General features: G+C 41.7%; 1 protein-coding gene across 1 annotated transcript in view; it reads right to left on the minus strand.

Moving 5' to 3' along the window:
* The window catches only part of TP53BP2 (tumor protein p53 binding protein 2), an 81,270-nt gene that overhangs the window by 30,221 nt on the left and 31,661 nt on the right, over window positions 1–19,388 (minus strand). The window contains exons 2-3 of the mRNA XM_049868151.1: window positions 9,962–10,109; window positions 3,316–3,429 (exon numbers count right to left, since the gene is read on the minus strand). Coding sequence (XP_049724108.1) covers window positions 3,316–3,429; window positions 9,962–10,109 — 262 coding nt within the window. The remainder of the gene's footprint in view (window positions 1–3,315; window positions 3,430–9,961; window positions 10,110–19,388) is intronic.

Here is a 19,388-nt window from a genome sequence, read left to right on the forward strand (position 1 = left end):
ACTAGAAGAATGCACTGTAGTTTTTTATAAATAATGTACCCACACATATAATGCGCTTAGGGCACCCAGGAAAATAATGCACAAGGAGGCTGTGCGGCTTGGAAAAACATATAAAACGTGTGTTGTCTGTGTAAAATACCGTACTTAATGTCACTGAATTGTACACGTGGAAACTGCTGAATTGGTGTGTATTTTGCTGTGCATATTCTCTTCAACAACAAAAAATAAATTATTTTTTAAAAAAGAAAGAAGTAAAAATTAAATCAACCCATCCTTGTGCTTACTAACAATGTTTGTAACTTACAGGGGAAGGAAGCAATTGAAAACAGAACAAGTGCCATTTCCAATATTTGGTTTTGTGGTAATTAGCAAGCACGATGAACTACTTCCCTGTTTATTTAAGTAAAAATGTCCATTTTCTTAGTCTGGGAAAATACTAACTGCAAAACGCTGTGTATTCTGCTTTTTTTTTTTTTTTTTTTTTTTGGCTAAAAGTAATTTTTTATGCCAAAATATAGGGGCCTCAGTACCAGTTAATGCATCAAAAGAGGAAAATAGTCTTAAACTAATACATTATAAGAAACAAATACTATCAATGGGAACTTTTTAAAAATACATTAAGTTTCTACCTACACTTTTCAGAAGTTAGAAAAATTATTAAATTACCTCCAAAGAAATTTTAAAGCTTCTTTTGAATCAAATGTCTGCTGTACCTGCTTAAAGCCAGCACATATTCCCACACCGATAAGTAAATAAACAAGTCCCCCCTCAGAGGCGGGCATCACGTCTAACCTAACCCTATTGTGTTGGCTTTATTTTTAAAATATGGCTCAATTCTCCAACCAAATAGCTCAGATGATCTGTCACAGTATTTCTGTAAGGAAAAATTTTTTTTAAAAAAAATAGGAGAATAACTGCTTTCCTTACTGCCTCAAAGGGGGACACCTAACTAATTTCTCCTTCACACGTTCAGTTATATCATTAGAGGAAAAAACGAGAGCTTCAAAAACCATTCCATATACATTCTGGGTCCCAGGTCTGAGTTAAACTGGAAAAAGAATACGGGCAACAGCTTCCTGATCATTCACCCAGAAGTCCAAACTGAAAGGGTTAACGCCTTACTGACCCTAAAACCCTGTGCTTTCGATAGCAACCCTATAAGACAGAGTAGAGCTGCTCCAAATCATTCATCTAGACGTTCAGACTAAAAGGGTTAACGCCTTACTGAAGGACACTGAAAAGCAATGCTGTCTTATCCCAATTTAAACGCTGTGTGGCACTGGCGCTTTGCTACCAGGTCAACACGGTTCCTTTACCTTCAGATTACATTTCTCACATTACAGACATGCTGAAACTGCATTTTGCACTACTGAGAGGCTAGCTATTTAATAATTTACCCGGTAGCGTACAAGCAGCTAAGTGAATTGATAAATGAAGGTTAAAATTCACCTTGTTTGTCAGAAGAAGATGCATGCAGTCATATAAATAAAGAACAACGTAAAAATAAAATGCAAATGCCAACTTAAAGGCTTAGAAAAGGAAACACATTTACTTAAAATAACATTAGAGACACCAGTGGTATTAAAAGGCACAGAAGCCAGCCTGGCCAGTGATTCAGGTTCCACTCCTGGCTCTGCCTCTAGGTGTGTGGCCTCTGACAAGTCATTTAACCCCTAAGTATCAGCATTTCTCACCCGCAGAGTGCAAGAGGCCAGACTAAGCCAATTCTAGGGCTACCCACTCTAATCATTTCTAATTGCTCGCCATCATATGGACACGCATTAAAGCACTATTTAGTACTAAAATGGAGATTTTATAACGTCTAATGATTTTTTTTTTTAATGATTAACACGTTCTCTATATTCTTACTCCCAAGAATGATATGTTGAAATCACAAATTACCCTCCACTTTCCATTTTAAAATTTCCAACGTTCTTTGAAATCACAGCAATCCTGTTTCAAGCCGTGGCTCTCCACTAGACAGTAGAGAGCTGAGAGCTTCCCCACAGCTCTCAGACTTCACGCTGCTTATTCTCTTACATTCTACAAGACCTTCCGAATGGTCGCATCTTCCTTGATGTCTGGTGTTTCTTCCAGCCCACTATTTCTCCACCCTTAGGTATTTATTGTCACCTGCAAACTTCAGGTCACACCCTCGCTCACGGAAGATGTGACCGACTGACTCCCTTGCTCTTTCCACCTCCAAGTGCTGCCTTTATTCTGGGTGCCTTTACCTTTCTTGTGAAACAAACCATCCAAAAGCTAGCCTCTCTGTTCTACAGCTTCCTCACTTCCACATGGGCTCACTTCACAGCCAATCATGGGATCCTATCACCTAGAAGCGCGAGACCTCTGAAACCATTCTACTTTCTGACCACAATTTCCTCTCAAGCTCCCTATCTTACTCACTTGGTCTCACTACACCTGTCCTTCATCTGGGACTTCCAGTCTCTAACCTCTGTCTAGTTTTCCTGTAGCCCCCTCCTACCTTCACGTCCTCCCCACCCAGCTTAGATGCCATGGCCGTTACTTCAACCTCTACCTTAAACAATATCCTCCTCTTCCCTGTCCCACTGACCTTCCACTGAATCTGTCTGGCAAAACCCCAACCTTGGATCAATCCAACAGTCTGCTTCTCCACTTACCACCCTACCTGGACTCAGAGAACTGCTACAGAAAAATCTCACAGTCTTACGGTCTCTAACCTCAACTGGCCTTCAATGTTGCCAGCAATCTGGTCTCTCATGAAGCTCTCACTCCTGTTCTCCACAACAGCTCAAACTCCCAGCCCCCAAGCCCCATCATCACTTCAAGACGACTCTGCCTCCTGTCTCAGAGAAAACAAACAGTTTCAGATGAGAAGTCCCTGAACTGGCCCCACAAAGGCACCAATATACCTGCATCTGCAACAGTTTCCTTTCTGTCTTGCTGCAACGGCAGCTGGGTCCCTCGTCTTGTCAAGCAGGGCTCTCTCCCTCAGCGATGTGGGGGCACTTTCTCAGGGGCCCTGCCCTATCAATTATTCACTCTCTTCCTTATTATTTTCAGCCTTCTGCTCTACTGACGCCTTCTCCCACCCACATTAAAAAAAAAAAAAAAAAAACACCTGTCAAAGTTCTTCCATGTCAGACAAAACAAAGCTATTCGCCTTCCTCTCCCCTGAGAGTCGACTCTATCCTCACGGCTTCTGGTTCCTTTCCTTCACTCACCCCTCAAACCACCTGCCTCCTGATGCCACACCACCTCTGCCCCAACTACTCCACTGCACAAAACACCAGCTCAAGTATTTGTGATGATCCATAAAGCACTAGATACCGATGTCCCTGCTAGGGGGGCGTTCATGACGGAGGAAGAAGCGGACTTCACTTCTCTGACTTCCGAATCGCTGCAGAACGTCAAACATTCGCTCATTCTCAGCAACTGGACGTTCTAGAAGAAACGAATTGAAATCACATCATTGGATGAGAGAACGCAAAGACAAATGTATCATTTACCATTTATGCTTCATGCAAATTATTCATTACAAATACAGCAAACACTTAGCATCATCTCAGAAATTCTTTTTCATTAAAACAATTCTTAGAAAATGAAATATCACGATTTCCATACATACGATCAATGTCAAACCAGGGGAAGTACCGGAAAGAGCAATGGATGTGGGCCAGCAGTCAAGCGCTCAAGAGTCAAAACCAGCAGGTCCCCAACTAGCTACATAAAAAACTGAAACCAAACCCGTTGCCTTTGAGTCGATTTTGACTCATAGCGACCCTATAAGACAGAGTAGAACTGCCCCATAGAGTTTCCAAGGAGTGCCTGGTGGATCAGAACTGCCAACCTTTTGGTTAGCAGGCTCTTAACTACTATGCCACCGGGGTTTCCACTAGCTGTATAGTCATAAGCATACCATTTAACTTCTTTGAGTTCTAAAAGTTTCTGTAATCTAAGAGAATTAGATCAGAAAGTCTCTGAAGTCCATTCTAACCTTAATGTTCTCTAAATATGCAAAGAGAAAAACAACTTTCTAAATATCCTATTCTTGCTTCCTGTTGCTGCTGTTGTGTGCTATCGAGTCGATTCCAACTCACAGTGACCCTACAGGACAGAGCAGGACCTGCCCACTGGGCTTCCTTGGCTCTAATCTTCACGGGAGGTGATCACCAGGTCTTTTCTCCTATGAAGCAGCTACCGGGTTCAAACCACAGACCTTTCAGTTAGCAGCTGAGCTCTTAGCCACTGTGCCACCAGGGATCCTTTATTTCCTATTAGGCTATTTTTAAATTATAATTTCAAAAACTATATTTAAAAATCAGCAATCCATTTCCAAACAAAAGGCTATTTATTATAGTGAAAATTTAAGTATTTGGTCTTCCTCCAGCAAGACTGCCAACCGTCGGAACTTTTCTAGGGACAAAAAGAAGGGCCCAGGTAAATAACAAATGGGAACTCAGGAGAAACAACACATCATGAGCTTTCCTCCCCCAATCTCAAGGGATCAGGATATAAAAACCAAACATACTGCTTGAGGATGCAACTGATAAAATCAAAGAAACACCAGTAATGTCAGTATAATTTTAAATATAAGAACGTGGAAACGGCCTAAGAAAGCTCAAGGCACTATCAGGGATCAAAGACACTATCTGAGTCCCTTAAGTAAACAACGCGGGCAGAGAGCAGAGCGGCCAGGCGCTCAGCGCCAATTCTGTGAACTAACTCTGAAATTAATCTGCTTGGTTGCAACAAAGGAAGTGCAGTTCCTGTAACAAAGCATACTGAGTTGATAGATAAACCCCTTCCATAAACTATAGAAATTCTAAGTAAAACTTCCAAAAAACGAAACACTCATAGCTGAGTAGACCCTCCAAAAGAAAACGCACACAGCTTTACTCCAATTAAATGAAGAGAAATCCCCAGGTTCCGGAGAACTCAAGGGAAAAGCAGTAACCTCCAGCTCATGCTGGGCTACCCGAGAGGGGGCTGGGCCTGCTTATGGGCTCTAGGGGCGAGAGTCCTGTTAGAGATTGAACTCTGTCCCCCAAAAATATGTGTTGAAGTCCTAGCCCCTGAACCTGTAAATAGGACCCATTCAGAAATACGGGTTTTCTTTTGTTATGTTAATGAGGTCATACCTGCGTAGGGTGGGTTCCAAACCTAATCACTTCTGAGAGATGTCTTATAGAAAAAGGCAGAATGAACAGAGACACACACACAGGGGGCAGGCAGACACCGAGGAACTCCAAGTACTACTGACAAGGACGGACCCTTCCCTAGAGCTGATGCCCTGATTTTTACTTCTAGCCTCCAAAACTGTGAGACAATAAATTCCTATTCTTTAAAGACACCCAGTTGTGGTCATTTTCATTACAGCAGCACTAGGTAACTAAGACAGGTCCTAATGGCCCTGTGATGACAAAAGGTCAGGCTTGGGTTTCTCAAAGAACCGCACCAGTCCATGAAAAAAAACCCACAGCCGTTGAGTCAATTCCGAGTCACGCGACCCTACAGGACAGAGTAGAACTGCCCCATCAGGTTTCCAAGGAGCAGCTGGTGGATTCGAACAGCTAAGCTTTTGGTTAGCAGCCAAACGCTTAACCACTGCACAGCCAGGGCTCCAGTCCATGAAGAGGAAGATAAATAATTTAGAAAATATAAGAATGGAAATTAAAATGGATGGACAGAGTGCGATATAACAACAACAAAATTTACAGGCAGACTTGAGTAAGTCTCTTAAAAAGTCCTCAATATGAAAAACTCATTAAAATGCAAAGGTCAAATTAAATAGCAGATCAGATACAACTGAAGAGAAAATTAGTAAAGTGGAAGATAGAACTGTGGAATCACCTAGAATGATGCACAGAACAATAAAGAGATTTAAAACAAAAATTAGAGACTCATTAACACGTGCAAAATAGGAAGACAAGATCCAACATATATCAAATAATGGTTCTAGAAGGAGAGAACAGAAAAGAAGAATGGGGGATAAAGAGTTAAGCAATGAAAATTTCCCACAAATATTGAGCAAAAAGCACTGTTCTAGGCACTGGAGATGTAACAGTACACAAAATAGACCCAAAAAAAAAAAAAATATTCCTTTCCCTTTGGGAAAGACAGACAATAAACAAGATAAATAATTAAAATATATGGCAATGCTATAAGAAATACAAAACAAAGAGGACAGGAAATATCAGAGCAAATGCTGTCACTTCGACAAAGTAACCAGAAAAGACCTCAATGAGAAAGTAACTTTTTAATAAAGACATAAAGATGTGAGAATGAACCACGTGGTCACCTACGGAAAGAGCATTCCAGCAGAAAGGAGCAGGTGCAAATACCTTGAAATGGGAAGGGGCCTGGCGTTTAGAGAAATAGTGAAGAGGCAAGTATGGCTGGGGGTGAATAAGTGAGAACATTAAGAAGAACTGAGGTTAGGGTGAAAGAAAGATACTAGCCCTCAGAGGTAGATTAAAAGGGGCAGAAGGAAACTTTGGGGGTGACAGGTATGTTTATTAAATTGATTATCATGCAGATTTCATGGGTCATGAAAAACTCATGTCAAAACAGATTGTTCAATAAGGCAGTGAAAACTCATTATCCATTAGGAAAAAACTATGTTAATCTCAAATTCACACCAATTACAAAAAGAAATTCCAAATGGATTAAAGACCAAAATGTAGAGAAGAAAGGAAGGAGAAAAGGAGAAACTCCAAAACAGCACTGTGAATGGGGATTTCTTAAACAAGACACAAATAAGATTCAGAATAGTTTTTTTTTTTTAATGCCTAAAAAACAAAGGGGAAAAGGCAAAGGAAAAATGAGCAAAGGATAAAGAAATAATTTGAAAAAACAGAAACCCAAATGGCCAGTGAACAAATTAAAAAAGGGCACCCACATTTCTAATTAGACATGCAAATTTAAACAAAATAATTTTTCAACAATTGGTTTAGCAAAATTTGTTATATTACTATATTAACTGCTGATGAGGAATTCTTTCAGAAATAACTGATATAGCCTAGCAGAAGGGAACCTGGCAATATATGTGTGAACCGAAACCAAGCAATCCCACTTCTTGGTAGCCACCCTAGATAAATGATTGCACATGATCTAAACCCAAACCCACTGCCATCGAGTCAATTCTGACTCATAGCAACCCTATGGGACAGAGTAGAACCACTCCGTAGAGTTTCCAAGGAGCGCCTGGCAGATTCGAACTGCCGACCTTTTCGTTAGCAGCCGTACCACTTAACCACTACACCACCAGGGTTTCCACATGATCTAAAAAAGAAAAGAAAGGATTTTTCCCGCAGCATTTATAAAAGCAAAAGTAGAATCAACGTAAGTGTCCATGAGCAGAGAAACAGATCACCTGCAGTTCGTGCATACTATAGAAACTGATGTGATAACTAAAAACAATGGGGGCACAACGGTTAAGCACTTGGCTACTAACCAAAAGGCTGGCAGTTCAAAGCCACACAGCAGTTCCATGGGAGAAAGACCTGGTGATGTGCTCCCACAAAAATTACCACCTAGAAAACCCTATGGGGCAGTTCCACCCGGTCACACGGGGTTGCCATGAGTCAGAACTGACTCAATGGCACCTAACAACAACAAAAACAATGATGTGGATTCACATATACTCAATCTGAAATGATCTCCAAGCTACGTGTAAGGTAAAATAGCAAGCTGCAGTATACTGATACGTGTGATACTGTTTACATAAAAAGGCGGGGGGGGACAACACACAAAACTATTTCTATAGTTATTTACAAATGCAGAGAAAAAGTCTGAAAAGTTATATGCTAAAAGCATCCGTGATTACATCGACGGGCCAGGGGATGGGCTTGGAGGAGAGACTTCCATTCTCTCTGTATTATTTCCTTTTTACAAACAAGAACACATTCTGGTGTAATTGATCATTACTTTTTTTTTTAAGTTAAAAAAGTTACCAGAAAGAAAATCCTGTACACTTCATCACCACGTTGTATGGGTTATTGAATTCAGGTGAGAAAGAAACTAGATGAAAAGAATGGAATCATAGTCTCAAGGAAGAGAGTAAGCCTTGGCAAAAATAATACGTTCTCCTCCAAGAAAATCAGGATAAAGGGTAGGTATACAATATGAGGTACAGAGGAGGAAACTGGGGAAGCTCACAATGAATGGTTTCCATTATCTCAGTAAAGTATAAAGCAAGGCTATTTGCTGAATGCAAGGAGGCTACCAGAAGTAGCTAGAAGTTCATCAGTTTATTCATTCAGTAAATATTTACTGAGCATCTACTGAGCACTCAGGGACTCTCCTTGAGCTGGGATACAGCAATGAACAAGGACAGACAAAATCTCTACTTCTACGGCCAATGGTTGTTGATGCAAATGGTTAACATGTTTGGCTACTAATCAGAAGGTGGGAGGTTTGAGTCTACCCAGAGGTGCTTGGAAAGAAAGACCTGGCAATCTACTTCCAAAAACACAGCCGTTGAAAACCATATGGAGCACAGTTCTGCTATCACACACACGGGGTCACCATGAGTCGGAGTCAACCCAACACGGCAACTCGTTTGGCTACTCTTGGAGAGTTTACATTCTAATGTGTGTGTTTGGGGCTACAGGGATTAAAGAGGCAATAAACTAATAAACATAAAAAAAATCAGTGTCATATGTTACACAGAGAATTAAATGAGGATGAGATTCTAGAAAACTCCATGACTATTTTAGAAGGGTGCTCTCTGAGTAGGTAATCAATCCATTGCCATGGAGTTGATTCCAACTCACAGCAACCATACAGGACAGAGCAGAGCTGCCCCACATGGTTTCCAAGGCTGCAATCTTTACAGAAGCAGACTGCCACATCTTCAGCTGAATCCGAGGAACCAAAAGAAACCAGCAATGAAGAACTCTGGAAGGAGAGCGATGCAGGCAGTGGGAGCAGTCGGCATCAACGGCTCTAAGGTGGGAAAGGCTTGAGCATATTCAAGATACAGAAAAAAAGATGCAGGATGGGGGCAAGGAGGAAAATGACATCACAGACAATGAATCTAGAGGACTTCACAACTTAACGTAAATAGTCTGGCTTTTATTCTAAGTGGAAGAGAACGTCATTAAAGAGGGCTTTAAGCAGGGAAGTAAAAACTATTCAATTTTCATTTTAAAAAGATCACTTGGGCTTCTATGTGCATGGGCTACTCTGGCTCCTAACAAAAAAGAAACAAAAAAGCAGTCAGTCATTCAGGAAAAAAGCGTAGAGCACCATCCAACAGTATGAAACTCAACCAAAGAAGAGTAAAAGGATTTGCCTGGTAAGAAGCGAGGGCTCAGCTGAAGTGAGATATCATGAATGGTGTGAGCCCAATTAACACAGTGGGTAACTGCTCTGGGGACATCTGGCGCCCCAGAGGAGAAAAGGAAACAGCGGGGGTTCACCCCGTCTGTGTAGGAGCAAGGCAGAAATGATGAAAAATTACTCTCACATCTACAAACTCCTATAGCGCCAAAAAGAAAGCAGGCTGTCTCATTTTAGAGCTCCAAAGAACTATGATGAGGGCTTGATTTCAAGGCTGAAAATAATGTCTCTGAGTACAACACTGCCTTCTGCTACTATAGTTCTTCAACAATGAAGCGTTTTCTCTAAAAGCCTACAAAAACTTAGAAAAACAACCAGGATGCCTCATATTTCTAACTGAAGTCAAGCCTAAACATACAAAACCCATGGAGCAGTTCTACTCTACACACATGGAGTCACGATGAGTTGGAACTGACTAGACCACAACAACAACAAACATACAAAAATACTTTTGAACATCACGCATTTGACCATATGCACAGTAACAATCCAGAAGCTTCCACCTGGTACATCAGCCTCCTGTCCTATGTATGGCCTTTTATGTGGTAGCATTCACACCCAGTGCCACTTCTATAAACCAATAATAACAACGATGGCGTAGCTACAGCACAGGATAGCGTGGGCCTCCTACCAGAGCCACACCACACTTCAGCCAGGTGGCAATCGCTCTCGCCGGGCTCCTTGCACAGATCCACCACATCTCGGCACACCGTCTCTGGAGTAACCGGAACTTCTGAGAAGTGCTGCTCGTCGTTACTGAGGTACACTGTAAGAAACATCTGAAAGTAAAGAGGGAAACACAACAGTTACCAACCAATACCGTCTGCGCTGGTGGTTTCCACTTTTTAGTCACCTTCAGTTCCTTTCTCCAAATAAAAACCTCAGTTAGAAGCACAAATGTAAAAAACTGAACAGTATCGCTTTCCTCTGCCTGAAGTGGATGAGGGATCTGGAGTCCTGCCAGCCTGAGTCCCTTCCCTTCCCCACAAGCAGGCCTGCAGAATCCCTGGGATCTCAGAGCAGAGTCAAACCAGCTCACACAAAAGTTCAAATCAAATTTTTTTCTACCAGTTTTTATATAAAACCACCCAGTGCCGTCGAGTCGATTCCGACTCACGGTGTTTATATACGTTATTTATTTACCAAGTACTTCTACACTTGTTGGTATGTAGAGCCAGCCCCGGACGGTAAGGCTTCCTGGCAACCCCAGAAGTTGTTGGGGATATTACATAACTTCGCTGGTTTCTGCATGACCACTTTTTGGAAGATATGTAAGACTGTAACAACATGTGCTGCTTCTGAAGTGGGGGATAGGAAATGGGAGATGGGCCTTGGGGGAAAACCTAATTTTTATACCATGTGCATATAATATCTATGTCAAAAATTGTATTTCTAAACCTAAGGCATTTTAATCAAATTAAGTATCTACTACTCTAAAGCATAAACCTTCACCAACCCTGGTAAGTAGAAAACACTGTTACATTAAACCCATGGGACCTTACAATGCATCAATCTTCAGAAGAGCAGATTTCAATTTAAAACTCATTAACAATCTTTCTCCTAGTAAAAATAGACATTGGATCTTAAAAACATGGCTACTAAAGAATTCAAGTTTTCATACCTATTAAGCTACAAAAAAAAAATTTTTTTTTTTAATCCCAACACTCACAACTCTGAGTGAAACAGCAAATTACTGATGGTCAAGGTCAATCCGTAAAATTTTGTTCATTCATCTCAATTAAGTACAGACTCTGTGCAAACAAAATCAAAACATATGAGAGAGTAACCGCCTTGTGAGAATTTATCCTGTGAAAATAATTCTAATTAAAAAAAAAAAAAAACATCATCTACCAAAAGCCATCTATACATACAATGCACTTCCGATCCAAATTCCAATGACATTTTTTAATGTGATGGAGAAACAAATCACGAACTTCATATGGAAGGGAAAGAAGCCCCAGATAAGTAAAGCCTTACTGAAAAAGAAGAAGAAAGTGGGAGGCCTCACTCTACCTGATTTTAGAACCTATTATACAGCCACAGTAGTCAAAACAGCCTGGTACTGGTACAACAACAGGCACATAGACCAATGGAACAGAATTGAGAACCCAGATATAAATCCATCCACATATGAGCAGCTGATATTTGACAAAGGCCCAGTGTCAGTTAACTGGGGAAAAGATAGTCTCTTTAACAAATGGTGCTGGCATAACTGGATATCCATTTGCAAAAAAATGGAACAGGACCCATACCTCACACCATGCACAAAAACTAACTCCAAGTGGATCAAAGACCTAAACATAAAGACTAAAACGATAAAGATCATGGAAGAAAAAATAGGGACAACCTTAGGAGCCCTAATACAAGGCATAAAGAGAATACAAAACATTACCAAAAATGACGAAGAGAAACCAGATAACTGGGAGCTCCTAAAAATCAAACACCTATGCTCATCTAAAGACTTCACCAAAAGAGTAAAAAGACCACCTACAGACTGGGAAAGAATTTTCAGCTATGACATCTCCTACCAGCGCCTGATCTCTAAAATCTATATGATTCTGTCAAAACTCAACCACAAAAAGACAAACAACCCAATCAAGAAGTGGGCAAAGGATATGAACACACACTTCACTAAAGAAGATATTCAGGCAGCTAACACATACATGAGAAAATGCTCTCGATCATTAGCCATTAGAGAAATGCAAATTAAAACTACGATGAGATTCCATCTCACACCAACAAGGCTGGCATTAATCCAAAAGACACAAAATAATAAATGGTGGAGAGGCTGCGGAGAGATTGGAACTCTTTATACACTGCTGGTGGGAATGTAAAATGGTACAACCACTTTGGAAATCTATCTGGCGTTTTCTTAAAAAGTTAGAAATAGAACTACCATACAACCCAGAAATCCCACTCCTCAGAATATACCCTAGAGAAATAAGAGCCTTCACACAAACAGATATATGCACACGCATGTTTACTGCAGCTCTGTTCACAACAGCAAAAAGCTGGAAGCAACCAAGGGGTCCATCAACAGATGAATGGATAAATAAATTGTGGTATATTCACACAATGGAATACTACACATCGATAAAGAACAGTGAAGAATCTGTGAAACATTTCATAACATGGAGGAACCTGGAAGGCATTATGCTGAGCGAAATTAGTCAGAGGCAAAAGGACAAATATTGTATAAGACCACTACTATCAGATCTTGAGAAACAGTATAAACTGAGAAGAACACATACTTTTGGGGTTACAAGGGGGGGAGGGAGGGAGGGTGGGAGAGGGTTGTTTACTGATTAGTTAGTAGATAAGAACTGCTTTAGGTGAAGGGAAGGACAATACTCAATACATGGAAGGTCAGCTCAACTGGACTGGACCAAAAGCAAAGAAGCCTCCGGGATAAACTGAATGCTTCAAAGGTCAGGGGAGCAAGGGCGGGGGTTTGGGGACCATGGTTTAAGGGGACTTCTAAGTCAATTGGCAAAATAATTCTATTATGAAAACATTCTGCATCCCACTTTGAAATGTGGCGTCTGGGGTCTTAAATGCTATCAAGCGGCCATCTAAGATGCATCAATTGGTCTCAACCCACCTGAATCAAAGGAGAATGAAGAACACCAAGGTCACACGATAACTAAGAGCCCAAGAGACAGAAAGGGCCACATGAACCAGAGACCTACATCATCCTGAGACCAGAAGAACTAGTTGGTGCCCGGCCACAACCGATGACTGCCCTGACAGGAAACACAACAGAGAACCCCTGAGGGAGCAGGAGATCAGTGGGACGCAGACCCCAAATTCTCATAAAAAGACCATACTTGATGGTCTGACTGAGACTAGAGGAATCCCTGCGGTCATGGTCCCCAAACCTTCTGTTGGCCCAGGACAGGAACCATTCCCGAAGACTACTCATCAGACATGGAAGGGACTGGACAGTGGGTAGGAGAGAGATGCTGATGAAGAGTGAGCTATTTGTATCAAGTGGACACTTGAGACTGTGTTGGCATCTCCTGTCTGGAGGGGGGATGGGAGGATAGAGAGAGTTGGAAGCTGGCAAAAGTGTCACGAAAGGAGAGACTGGAAGGGCTGACTCATTACGGGGAGAGCAAGTGGGAGTACGGAGTAAGGTGTATATAAACTTATATGTGACAGTTTGACTTGATTTGTAAACGTTCACTTGAAGCTCAATAAAAGTTAAAAAAAAAAGACAAGCAACCCAATCAAAAAGTGGGCAAAGGCTATGAACACGCACTTCACTAAAGAAGATATTCAGGCGGCTAACAGATACATGAGAAAATGCTCTCGATCATTAGCCATTAGAGAAATGCAAATTAAAACTACGATGAGATTCCATCTCACTCCAACAAGGCTGGCATTAATCCAAAAAACACAGAATAATAAATGGTGGAGAGGCTGCGGAGAGATTGGAACTCTTATACACTGCTGGTGGGAATGTAAAATGGTACAACCACTTTGGAAATCTATCTGGCGTTTTCTTAAAAAGTTAGAAATAGAACTACTGTACAACCCAGAAATCCCACTCCTCAGAATATACCCTAGAGAAATAAGAGCCTTTACACGAACAGATATATGCACACCCATGTTTATTGCAGCACTGTTTACAATAGCAAAAAGATGGAAGCAACCCAGGTGTCCATCAATGGATGAATGGTTAAATAAATTATGGTACATTCACACAATGGAATACTATGCATCGATAAAGAACAGTGACGCATCTGTGAAACATTTCATAACATGGAGGAACCTGGAAGGCATTATGCTGAGTGAAATTAGTCAGAGGCAAAAGGACAAATACTGTATAAGACCACTATTATAAGTTCTTGAGTAATAGTATAAACTGAGAAGAACACATTCTTTTGTGGTTACGAGAGGAAGGGAGGAAGAAGGGTGGGAGAGGGTTATTTACTGATTAGTTAGTAGATAAGAACTACTTTAGGTGAAGGGAAGGACAATACTCAATACAGGGAAGGTCAGCTCAACTGGACTGGAACAAAAGCAGTTTCCAGGATGAACTGAATGCTTCGAAGGTCAGCGGAGCAAGGGCCGGGGGTTTGGGGACTATGGCTTAAGTGGATTTCTAAGTCAATTGGCATAATAAACCCTATTATGAAAACATTCTGCATCCCACTTTGAACTGTGGCGTCTGGGGTCTTAAATGCTAACTAGCGGCCATCTAAGATGCATCAATTGGTCTCAACCCATCTGGATCAAAGGAGAATGAAGAACACCAAGGTCACACGATAACTATGAGCCTGAGACAGAAAGGGCCACATGAACTAGAGACTTGTATCATCCTGAGACCAGAAGAACTAGATGGTGCCTGCCCGACCACAACCGATGACTGCCCTGACAGGGAACACAACAGAGAACTCCTGAGGGAGAGGAGAACAATGGGATGCAGACCCCGAATTCTCATAAAAAGACCGGACTTAATGGTCTGACTGAGACTAGAGGAATCCCGGCGGTCATGTTCCCCAAACCTTCTGTTGGCCCAGGACAGGAACCATTCCCGAAGACTACTCATCAGACATGGAAGGGACTGGACAATGGGCTGGAGAGAGATGCTGACGAAGAGTGAGCTACTTGTATCAGGTGGACACTTGAGACTGTATTGGCATCTCCTGTCTGGAGGGGAGATGGGAGGGTAGAGAGGGTTAGAAACTGGCAAAACAGTCACGAAAGGAGAGACTGGAAGAAGGAAGCGGGCTGACTCATTAGGGGGAGAGTCAATGGGAGTATGTAGTAAGGTATATATAAGTTTATATGTGACAGACTGACTTGGTTTGTAAACTTTCACTTAAAACACAATAAAAATTATTTTTAAAAAAAACTATGAACAGATGAGTGGATAAACAAAATGTGGTACACACATACAATGGGCCACTACTCAGCAAGTAGGAGAAAGGAAGTCTTACGTGCTACAGTATGGATGGAGCTCAAGGACATTATGCTGAGCGAAATAAGCCAACCACAAAAGGACAAATATTGTAGAACCTCACTTACATGAAAAGGCAAATGTACAGAGACCAAGTTTGTTAGTGGGTACCGGGGTGGGAGGGAGGGGGAGAAGGGAATGTTAACGGTAATGGAAAAGTTGCACTGATTAAGGTAGGGTTGCGCAGCTGAGTGTTGTAACTGCCGTCAATAAGCTGTATACTTGTAAAAAGTTGAATTGGCAAAGGCTGTGTGATAGACATACCTACAACAACAAAAACTAGCTGCTGAGGCTGCTTATGTACAGCCAAACACTTCATGGGATTTGGTTCCTCAGTTTGGGGGTGTAGGGTCACAGTTTCACAGGACATCCCACTTAAGTTGGCCTAATAATGTGGCTAGTGCTTCTGTTGTGTCTCCTAGTTCGCTGAACAGCGCCTGGGGTCTTAAAAGCTTGCAAGTGGCCGTGCGAGGCACAACAAGTGGTCTCTATTCACCTCCAGCAACAGAAGAAGGAGGAGAGTCAGGAATAGGAGCTGGATATGGAATGTGTGCCTAATTGTTTCCAGGAGAACTGGATGGTGCCCGGCTACCATCACTGAACGTTTGGATCAAAGATTCCATAGAAGAATCCTGATCAAAAGGGGGAGAACGCAGAACAGAACTTCAAATCTCATGGACTCAAGACTTTCTGGAGCCATAAAAAAAAAGAAGGTAGATAAACCCCCGAAACTATTGCCCTGAGATAATCTTTAAAACTTAAACCAAAAATATCCCCCGAAATCATCTTAAAACCAAACAACAGTTTAGCTTAACTAGTAAAAAAGGCCTGCCTTGAGCATTATGCTCTTTTAAGAGCTATCTATATGGGACCAACAAGCAACATCATGATAAATGGAGAAAAGACTGAAGTTGTCAAGGATTTCATTTTACTTGGATCCACAATTAACGCTCATGGAAGCAGCAGTCAAGAAATCAAACAACGTATTACATTGGGCAAATCTGCTGCAAAAGGCCTCTTTAAAGTATTTAAAAGCAAAGATGTCACTTTGAGGGCTAAGGTGTGCCTGATCCAGGCCATGGTAATTTCAATTGCCCCATATGCTTGTGAAAGCTGGACAATGAATAAGGAAGACTGAAGAAGAATTGATGCCTTTGAATTATGATGTTGGCAAAGAATATCGAATATGTCACGGACTGCCAGAAGAACGAACAAATCTATCTTGAAAGAAGTACAGCCAGAATGCTCCTTAGAAACAAGGATGGTGAGACACTCACATATTTTGGACATGCTATCAGGAGGGATCAGTCCCTGGAGAAGGACATCAGGTTTGATGAAAGTAGAGGGTCAAAAGGTCGAAATTCTAAAATGTACAAGAAAATCCAACACCTCTACAAAAAAAGACAAGTAATTCAACTAAAAAACGGGCAAAGGAAATGAACAGACACTTCACCAAAGAAGACATTTAAGTGGCCAACAGACACATGAGGAAATGCTCAGGATCTCTAGCCACTAGAGAAATACAAATCAAAACCAAAATGAGATACCATTTCACCCCGGCATTACTGGCATGAATCAATAAAACAGAAAATGACAAATGTTGGAGAGGCTACAGGGAGATCGGAACTATTATGCACTGCTGATGGCAATGCAAAATGCTACAGCCGTTTTGGAAAATGGTATGGCGCTTCCTTAGAAAGCTAGAAATAGAAATACCATACGATCCAGCAATCCCACTCCTAGGAATATACCCTAGAGAAATAAGAGTCATCACACAAATAGACATATCCACTCCCATGTTCATTGTAGCATTGTTCACAACAGCAAAAAGATGGAAACAACCTAGATGCCCATCAACAGATGAATGGATAAACTGTGGTACATACACACAATGGAGTATTACGTAACAATGAATCTGTGAAGCATCTCGTAACATGGATGAATCTGGAGGACATTATGCTGAGTGAAATAAGTCAATCACAAAAGGACAAATATGGTATGAGACCACTACTGTAAATACTCATGAAAAGGTTTACATACAAAAAGAAACAATCTTTGATAGTTACAAGGGAGGGGAGGGGTACGGATGGAAAAACACTTAACAGACAATAGATAAGTGGAAACTTTGGCGAAGGGTAAGACAGTACATGATACTGGGGAAACCAGCACGACCTGTGCAAGGCAAGGTCATGGTAGCTCCACAGACACATCTAAACTGCCTGAGGGACCAAAATGCTGGACTGAGGGCTGTGGGGACCATCATCTCAGGGAATATCTAGCTGAACTGGCATAACATAGCTTATAAAGAATATGTTCTACATTCTACTTTGGTGAGTAGCGCCTGGGGTGTTAAAAGCCTGTAAGCAGCCATCTAGGAGATGCCACTGGTCTCACCTCTTCAGGAGCAAGGAAGAATGAAGAAAACTAAAGATACAAGGGAAAGGTTAGTCCAAAGGACTAATGGACCACATCTACCATGGCCTCCACCAGACTGAGTCCAGTACAACGAGGCGGTGCCTGGCTACCACCACTGACTGCTCAGACAGGGATCACAGTAGAGGGTCCTGGACAGAGCTGGAGAAAAACACAGAACAAAATTCTAACTCAAAAAGAAAGACCAAACTTGCTGGCCTGACAGAGACTGGAGAAACAACCTGAGAGTATGGCCCCCAGACAGCCTTTCAGCTCAATAATGAGGTCACTCCTGAGCATCACCCTTCAGCCAAAGACTGAACAGGCCCATGGAACAAAACAAGACAAAAAGGGGGCACCAGCCCTGGGGGAGGAACTGGGAGGCAGGAGGGAACAGGAAAGCTGGTAATAGGGAACCCAGGGTTGAGAAGGGAGAGTGTTGACGTCATGGGGTTGTTAACCAATGTCACAGAACAATGTGTGTACCTTTTGATGAGAAATTAGCTTGTTCTATAAACCTTCATCTGAAGTACAATAAAAAGAAATAAAAGAATTAACAATAAAAATAAAAGTAGAGGGTCAGTGAAAAAAGAGGAAGACCCTCAAGGAGACGGATTGACACAGTGGTTGCAACAATAGCCTCAAACATAGCAAGGACTGTGAGGATGACAACTGACCGGGCAGTGTTTCGTTCTGTTGTATATAGGTGCTCCATGAATTGGAACGTACTGGACTGTCCCTAACAACAACAACAACGTGTGGGATCAAATTCATAACAGCAACTGGAAAGACTAGACAGGAACCTTAGGGGCCAGTGACTTAATGAGGGAGGAACAACTCCGAAAAGAAGGGTGAGGATGGTAATCAATGTCACTACACTGCACATGTAGAAACCGTTCCACTGGAGTGCATTCTGCTGTGCGTGCGCTCAACAACAACAACAAAATAAACAAAATTTAGAGAAAAGAGAGAACGCAAAGCTATGGAACATAAACTTGATAATTAATGCGACTACGTTTAACATTGAGAAACGTGTGGGTTTGAGAATACTATAAAAGAGCAGAGTGAACAGGACCTGCGCTGTGACCACGACGACACAAGAGCATCATACAGCAGCTGCGGTGCTTGCTTGCCAGCAGTCACACAACACCCCCTTCCAGCTTCAGCTTCTCTGCCCACTACCCTCAGAATCCGGGCCGCTGCATTAGGCCATTCTTGGTGAAAAGGCCCGCCTGATTAGGGATGATGACTGGCTAAAACATCAGACGGGGTGCTTCAAGGATTTAGTCAGAGTGAGAGGAGAAGACAGGAGGAAAACGTAGCCCCGTCAGTCAGCAGGCTCGGCCCTGGGGGCTTTTTAGCTTCTCCTTGCACTAAACCTGGGTTTTCTTAAGGTTCTCCAAGTCTCCACTTCTTACCACCAAAAACTCTTAAACTCACATAAGCATTTATAACATAGATTAGAACTCAAAGGTAACCCAGAAAAATCAGAACAGTGGACACTGCTGAAACAATAAATAAAAAAAAAATTTTTTTAACGTAGTTTCCCAATACGAGTTCAGAAACTTTCAAGCAAGTTCTATCATGCTTTTCACCTTCTGATAAACTAGACTACAGAAAGACACACAGTTCTAGGTTTCCACTTAGCCAACAACACAGCACTTAAAACTGTTACACAAAA

The sequence above is a fragment of the Elephas maximus genome, chromosome 24 (assembly GCF_024166365.1).
Source record: "Elephas maximus indicus isolate mEleMax1 chromosome 24, mEleMax1 primary haplotype, whole genome shotgun sequence".
Classification (NCBI taxonomy): Eukaryota; Metazoa; Chordata; class Mammalia; order Proboscidea; family Elephantidae; genus Elephas; species Elephas maximus.